The 7,949-nt window shown below is 44.4% G+C and overlaps 1 protein-coding gene across 1 annotated transcript in view; it reads left to right on the plus strand.

Moving 5' to 3' along the window:
• The window catches only part of ical1 (islet cell autoantigen 1-like), a 14,511-nt gene extending 8,581 nt beyond the window's left edge, over nucleotides 1–5,930 (plus strand). Inside the window, exons 6-15 of the mRNA XM_030782272.1 lie at nucleotides 109–234; nucleotides 711–809; nucleotides 1,041–1,126; nucleotides 2,097–2,146; nucleotides 2,388–2,456; nucleotides 3,556–3,768; nucleotides 4,577–4,861; nucleotides 5,390–5,491; nucleotides 5,605–5,721; nucleotides 5,890–5,930. Of these exons, the coding sequence (XP_030638132.1) occupies nucleotides 109–234; nucleotides 711–809; nucleotides 1,041–1,126; nucleotides 2,097–2,146; nucleotides 2,388–2,456; nucleotides 3,556–3,768; nucleotides 4,577–4,861; nucleotides 5,390–5,491; nucleotides 5,605–5,720 (1,146 nt within the window). The 3' untranslated portion in view covers nucleotide 5,721; nucleotides 5,890–5,930. The remainder of the gene's footprint in view (nucleotides 1–108; nucleotides 235–710; nucleotides 810–1,040; nucleotides 1,127–2,096; nucleotides 2,147–2,387; nucleotides 2,457–3,555; nucleotides 3,769–4,576; nucleotides 4,862–5,389; nucleotides 5,492–5,604; nucleotides 5,722–5,889) is intronic.
• The last annotated feature ends 2,019 nt before the right edge of the window (nucleotides 5,931–7,949 follow it).

Here is a 7,949-nt window from a genome sequence, read left to right on the forward strand (position 1 = left end):
TTATGAGTGTATATTTGTGTTGTGTGTCAATTATGTGTGTATGTGTTAATGGGACCCGTGGTGTGTATGAGTGTATTAATAAAAGTGTGTGTGTGTGTGTGTGTATAGGTGCAGGCCCAGGTGAGAGGCACTAAAATGCAGTTTGACAAACTGAAGAATGACGTGTGTCAGAAGGTGGACATGCTGGGAGCCAGTCGCTGTAACATGCTCTCCCACTCCCTCTGCACTTACCAGGTATGTCACTCTCTCTCGCCCTCTCTCTCTCTCTCTCTCTCTCTCTCTCTCTCTCTCTCTCTTCCTCTCTCACACTCTCACCACCCCCCCCCCCCCCCCCCCATCGCTCTGTCTCCCGCTGTAACATGCTCTCCCACTCCCTCTGCACTTACCAGGTATGTCACTCTCTTTCCCTCTCTTCCTCTCTCTTTCTCTCTCTCTCTCTCTCTTTCTCTCTCTCTCTCTCCTGCTCTCTACTTCTCTCTCTCTTCCTCTCTTCCTCTCTCTCTACTTCTCTCTCACACTCTCACACCCCCCCCCGTCGCTCTGTCTCTCGCTGTCTCGCTTTCTCTCTCTCTCTCTCATTCTCCTATTCTTTTTCTTTCCCTCATATCTGTTCCCCATACCTATGTATGACACACTTTGCCTGTTAATTCAGTCAGTAGATAAGTGTGTGTGTGTGTGTGTGTGTGTGTGTGTTTGTCTGTTCTCGTCAGACGACACTGCTCCAGTTCTGGGAGAAGACAGCCCAGATGATGTCAGGCATCCACGAAGCCTTCAGAGGTTACGTGCCGTATCAGTTCACCACGCTGAAGGTACGCGTGCGGCTGTTTACCGGTTCGCTACACAAAAAGTTGCTTTCAAACGCTTTATCACAGAGCAGTGTCCTCAAACATTATGGCTGCTTTCTCACATAACCAAACCAAACTTTGCTGCGCTCTGATATCCAGTTCACCGCTAGTGTTCTTCATTTGTGAGAAGGGACCAGGCTCAGTGTGTGACTGCTTTGAGTTTTGTCTTTTTTTTTTGGGGGTGGGGTGTCGTAGGAACTGAGAGACCCGCTGGACCAAATTACAGAGGGGGAGACTCAGGAGGAAGACCAAAGCAAAGCAATACCCACAAACACAGCCAAGTGAGTACGCTAACCATTCCCTGTCACACACACACACACTGCGCACAGACACACACGTTCCCTCTCTCTCTCAATCACATTCGTTCTTTCTTTTTGTTTGATTTCGCTCACTCGCTCTTCCTGTGGTCCGAAGGGTTATCCTCACACCTCATCTCATCATTCCTTTCTTTCTTTTTTTTTTCCATCCTCCCCCTTTTCTTTCTTTTCATCCTCATCTCTTTTCACGGCCTTGCTCTTCCTCCCGCTCTCGCCGCGCGGTCTCTCAGATACCGTTTGTTCAGACGCGAGGCCTCTTTAAGGGCCCTGGTCACAGACATGTGAGTGACTCAGCAGAATGCTCTATGTGTTCTAGAACCTTCCGTGTGTTCTAACAGGAAAACACCCCCCCCCCCAAACACACCACCACCACCACCCTCTCCCCCTAAATAAAACACCACTCGAAACTGTTTCTCCTCCAGTGAGGCACAGTCATTTCCTGCTGTGAATTCGTTGGAAGCCTTGTGGCCTGATTAAGACTTGGTGTTGTCTGATTTGTGAAGTGTGTGTGTGTGTGTGTGTGTAGCGAACCAGAACAGCTGAGATATGTGCCTGCCCTTTTTTGTTTTTGTTTTTGTTTTTTTTGTGCCTTGTTGATCTATTGCCAGTGCTCAGACGTCACGTGCTAACTGATAATGATATAAAAAGAAATCATACTGCATTATTAATTATGAACACTCTCTGGTTTTGAATTATTTTATTGTGTTGTTACCTCTTCCCTGGCTGGCACTCTAACTGTAGTATGAGTGAGTTTTGTCCGTCCATCCATCCGTCCATCCATCCATCCATCCATCTCCCTTTCCACCTCTCCATTGTTTATTATTGTTTATTAAACATGATGTACTGTACAGAAAGACTTGAATTGTGTGGTCACTCAAACTGCCTGTCTCATAGATTCTCTGTTTGTTTGTTTGTTTGTTTGTTTTTTCCCTAGTCTTGTTTCTCTAGAGGAAGAGCAGTCAGAGGAATCCACCTCTGAAGCTGGTATGTACTAATCTTAATGTTTCAGCCACAGCCCTAACCCTATGGGTAGAATAACTCTTCTGATTTCCACAGATCAAAGATTCAGGTTCAGTTGCTCCTAATGACTGAAGAATTGATCATTTTTACATTAAGATATGAAAAAAAAAAAAATTATGTTAGCTTGTCCTTTTGGTTTTATCATGTTGTTGACACTCAATGTAGGGGCGGGTCTTTATTGTAATATGGGTGTGGTCTTCTATAGTCTCCGCCCACAGCGCCGATGGACAGGGCAGAGATTCTGACAGCTCACTGGTTGCCAGTCTGGACTCTGGTGAGTGTGAGAACCTTGATTTAAACCCAGACTGAACCCTTATCTCCACTTAAGCCCCGCCCTCTTTTTAAAACACCTGTCATATTGATCATTAGTGTAAATATATTACTCACGGCTTTGGGTTTTGGCAGATTTGGGTTGTGGGGGGAAAAAGTTGGGGTCAGGGGAGTTCAGGTTAATAGCGAATAAAGTGTTAAAGCAGTTTAAAGTCAGTCCCTCCTTTTATGAGTTTTAAATTGAGGTATGTTTCGGTAATGTTGACATTTGTCTGTGTCTACTGTAGAAATAATTTGTTTACTGCACAAATGATACTTTATTCTCCAAAAGATGGGGGGATAGGAGAAAATTGGCTACATGTAGGTCACCTCGGAATGAGGTCGAAACTACAACAAGGAAAAGTGACAGAAAAGATGTGACTGGGGATGGCCCAGGGGTTTGTTAAGGGGGTTCCGGTTCCCTGGACAGCTTAATACACAAAAAAAAGACAACAACAACAACAACAGAAAAACGGCGTGAAACAAACTAAAGATCTGAGGCTCTGAAGGAGGCAACATCCACTGTTAGCTAAAGCTAAACAGGGAAAACTCAATGTCACATTCCAGCCGTTCTAGCCTGTGTTCGCTATGTTACATTTTGTGTGTTCGTGTTATAAATCTGTCAACATGCAAAACATTTTTTGTTGTTTTTTTTTGTGTGTTTGACGGCCTGATAATATCCTCAATGATGGAACGGGTCCCACATAATCTAGAAATCTGCATTATTTGGACAGATTTTGCTCAGTGAAGAATGTGCTAATGTGGTTTTGGTGTGTATTATTTTTATGGGTCAGGTTCACATCATTTTTGTTATTATTTTAAATTGGGACGGTTTTGTAGGAGTCTAAGTGGATTGCAGGTCATCGCTGACTGCTCACGTAGATTAACATTAATATTGAGTTCTCCTCTCTCTCTCTGTGTGTCATCTTCAGTGTTGTGTGACTAAGTTCATACATGGTCTGATTTTAAACTCTTAGTTTAGTCTGTTCTTTTTAATTGTGTGTTTGCGTTTTCACACTGTATATTTGTGGCATTTGACCCTTTGACCCTTGTCTGTACCCCAGCCTTGTTTGAGTTTTCTGGCCCAACCAGTGCACCCAGCATTGATGATGACCTCCTGCTCATGACCCCTGACCCCACCCCAACCCCAGCCTTACCCACGCTCCAACCCCAGGCTCCTGCAGAGGCCGCAGCGCCCCCTAGTGTTCAGTGGGAGTTCAGCCCTCCAGGAGGGGAGCCCCAAGCGGCCCCTCCCAGCACGCAGCCACTCGACACGGGTAGCGATACTGATCTTGGGTGCTTCTCTATCTCTCTCACCCTGCTCTGCCCTATACCTGATCTGAACCTGTGCTAAACCTTTGTCTGCACTAAACTTTATCTAAACCTGTGCTAAAACGTTTTGTCTTCGATCGACCTGGTCCTAGACCTCACTACAAAAAAAAAACAAAAAACTCATTTTAAACCTTTTCGTTTTGAAATCTGTCCTAAATTTTCTGACCATGACACCTTTCCTAAATCTGACACAAACTTCTCTCAAAGTTCTTACCTCTGTGCGTAACACCGGGCGCGACTACACCTGTTCCTCTTCTGTAGCACCTCCAGGCAAAGCCTGTAAACTGACAGTTATTTCAATTGACTGCGGTTCAGGAGGGCCTAATCACATTCAGAACACAGAATTCACCATCACAGATCCACTGGCTATTAATACCATCCACAGTGGCCTCTCTCTCTCTCTCTCTTTCTTCCTGACCTCCCTGCCTAGCAACAGACAGGGTAAGGGAGGACAGGAATAGGGCGCAGTTCTTTGTCAACTATCTGCAAATAAACAGTTACCTAACACAACCTAAAGCTAATGTCCTTCGTTGGTTCCCACCTCGGCACGAACAGCTTGCAAAAGCCGCTTTTTCAGCCTTCCTCTTTCCAATCAGCACAATGGGTCTGCATTGTCTGCTCACTTCTGCCTGTTCTCTGTGTAATGAAGGTCCTTTTGTATGAGGGACAATATCTTATGCCTATATAATTAACTTCTTTCTGGCTTTGTGACTTTTTTTTCTCTCTCTCTCCCTCTCTCTCCCTCTCTCCCAGGAGTTCGGGACCTGATGTCCGACCTGCCGTCTCAGTTTCCGGGGGAGGGAGAGGAGGCGGAGAGAGGAGACCTCACGTTCCTGCAGGAGCTGTTGAGTCCTGGAGCCTCCAGCGGCGGGGACGAGTTCAGCAAGGCGTGGCAGGACGCCTTTGGCTGTTTCGAGACCCCCGCGGCCATGGCAACCCCAGCCCCTGCTAACGCCCCCAGCACCTCCCCCTCTCAGCCCTCCAGTCCCACGGGCTTTCTGCCCTCCCAGCTCCTCGACCAGAGCCTCAGCGCCACAGGTCAGAAACAGCGTCGGCCAACACCTGTCATACTGCCCCCTGGTGGTGGTGGGGGTGGGGGTCGCACTGCAAGAGCATCTGTGTGAGGCAGTCAGAATGGAGATTTGAAGAGACAGTAGTACTTAATCGAAACGCATGACGTGCAGGCGAGAATTGGATTCGGCTTTTAAAATGTTTTTTTTTTTTTTTAAAATACGTAATGTTGGCAGAGCGAAATGTGTTACCAACACCCGTCAGATTGCCCCCTGGTGGTGGGAGGACTACACTGAAACAGTATCCCTGTGAGGCATTTAGAACAGAGAAATGTGAAGGAGTGTCGCACACTTGTCTTGAAATACATGATGTGCAGTCCAGAATGTCATAGGTTGCTAGAATGTGTCTTTCGTTTTGAGTCGTAAGACAGAACGTTAGCAGAGTTAAACGTGTTGCTTAGTGAATCTTGAGTTTAATGTTGGGAGGGAATGGCAAAATGAACTTCTCTGCTGCACTGTAGTGACTGTGTCTGCCCTTGTTTCTTTTATTGCTCAGGATGGGTGACTCCACCCATGTTTCAGGCCCCGCCTCTCCAGCCTCCAGCAACCACAGGCCAGGCCCCGCCCCCTGCGAACAGTCCAAGGGCTGCAGCCAACGGTAAGTCATGTTGTACATGTTTATGTATGTCCCAGCATGAGGGTCAAATGTAGTTTTAATCTTTAATCTCTCTTTCTCTTAATCTCCGGTTTTCTCTTTTTGACCGTCTGCAGCACCCAAAGGTGCCTCTCGGGACATGTCCGCTTGGTTTAACCTCTTCGCCGACTTGGATCCGCTGTCCAACCCGGATGCTATTGGCCGTTCTGATGAAGAGATTCTCAATGCATAAGGTGCGTGTATGTGTGTGTGTGTGAGAGACGGAACATGGATACATACATAAGTGGTCTCTTAAAGACCATATATGGTCACCTTTGTCTGCACAGTGTGTTAGAAATCATACGTAAGATGAAACTGAACTGGTTCTGACGTTTTGTTTTGTTTTTTTTCCCCCTCCTCAGACAATTGCACTAGGATTGTACCACAGGATTGGGGAGTCCCAATAAAAGAAAGGAAGAAAAAAAAAAGAAAAAGAAAAAATGCATAATCGAGTGTGTGTCAGTGGACCTCGCAAGCTTTTTTCGTGTAGGAGGAGGATGTTCTCTCTCTCTTTTGCACCACATTCTGCACAGTCATCTGAGGATTTCCAGTGTCGGAATCCTCTGTGGCGGGAAATTCTAGAATGTTGGGACCACTCAGATTCTCTGGACATTGGTCACTCTCTCTCTCTTGCTCTCTCTCTCTCTCTCTCAACCTCTCCCTTTCTGTGTGCCCAAGTGTGTGCGTGTGTGTGTGTGTGTCTGTATGTTTTACGATCTGAAGGGTTAAAAACTGTAATATATTAATATATAAACAATCATATACTCATACTGTATTTCACTTGTGTTCTGTTTAAGAAAAACAAAAGACCAATTTAGCTTTAAGTTGTATGAGAAGCACACTTTTTAAAGGGAAGCTCAGAAAATACGTTGTCTCCTCTCTCATACAGGGACTGTGTGTAAATGCAAGGGGGGGGGTCTAAACACAGCCAGAGTTTGTAAATAAGTCCAAATCTATTTCTGTACCACACACATTAAAGAAGCTCACCGTTTCGGCCGTCCAGAAGCAGGGTTAAAAAAAAAAAAAGACTATTTTTAGTGTGAGAGTGTCCAGGGAATGAATATCTATTTTTGATCAACTGCTCTAGGCTACACTAACCTTGGATGAGAGGGAAAATAATGGAGATAAAAAATCTATTTATCACTACAAGTTTTATTCCTACGTATAAAAGAGTATTACTGTGAAAGACGGTATCTAGTGAATGTGTGGAGGTTTGTACACTGTGCCATCCATACTCTAAGGTCAGTGGGACAGAGACATTGGCATTAGAATTATGCATTCTTTATAAGTACAGGACCTGGATCCTCTGAGACCAATATCGTGTACTGTCAGACTACTCAAAGACATCCACTGTATCCACCGCATCCTGGGATGCTTCTGGATACTACGAAATATAACAGGAATGCACTATAGAGTGTGTGTATTTGTGTTTGTGTGTGTGTGTGTGTGTTTCTGCTAGATTGTTGTTTCAATGCAACAATAATTTGTCAGACTACTGAAATGCATTACCTGCAGTTTTGTTTTTTTTTGTTTTTTTTTGTGACTTGTGATTTTTACTGAATGCTCACTTTGGATACTAAAAAGAAACATAGGAGGTTCTGTCAGTGGAAGTTTTGAACGATGGAAACTACTCCGAATGAATGTCGCTTTTTTAGCATCTCCAATATTCATCTGAAATCTAATCACTGGGATTTTTCTTTCTTTTTTTTTTTTTTTGTTTTTTTACCTACTCAGACAACTTGAACCAGTCTGGTCTTGGCTACTATAAGATGAGAAGGTTTATTTAAAGAGACGAACCCTTGAAAGTGTCTGTCGTGTGTTTGGCCTCTTTCCAGGCAGTTTTAGCCTCTGATCCAGACTGGCTGTGAATGTGAGGGCCCCTCCACCCCCCTTCTTTCTTTTCTAGAGCACCTGGTTATCCTTTGCTCTAGAAGCCTCTCTGATTCTTTTTTTTATGCATTCTAGAACAACTAGTTAGAATGAGACTGTCCTGATATAGAGCATTTAAGAATTATGAGCAGAAAAAATGTACAAATTCCAACTGTTACCTTCACTTCTATACATACCTTATTTGGCATGCACAGTCTCACACTTTTTTCCTACTTTGTATTTTTGCCATTACAAAAAATTCCCGTTTTCTTTTTGCACCAAACTAAAACTATGTTTAAGTGACCGTAAAACTCATTTGAATACATTTTTCATGATCTCTCTCTCTCTTTTTTTTTTTTTTTTTGTACTGCTCACCAGAAAGAATGTATGCTGCATTGGTCACAACTGCTTTAAAAAAACTGTTTTATCCAGTTCTGCCTTTTCATTCGTCTCTGTCAAACCCTAACATGTAACGTGGAATCTCAGCGGAAGAAAACGGGCGTTGAGAGCTTGCATCACAAGAACTATGCTGGTCGACCGGTCTCATGGTCTA

Source organism: Chanos chanos, chromosome 8 (genome assembly GCF_902362185.1).
Source record: "Chanos chanos chromosome 8, fChaCha1.1, whole genome shotgun sequence".
Taxonomy (NCBI): Eukaryota; Metazoa; Chordata; class Actinopteri; order Gonorynchiformes; family Chanidae; genus Chanos; species Chanos chanos.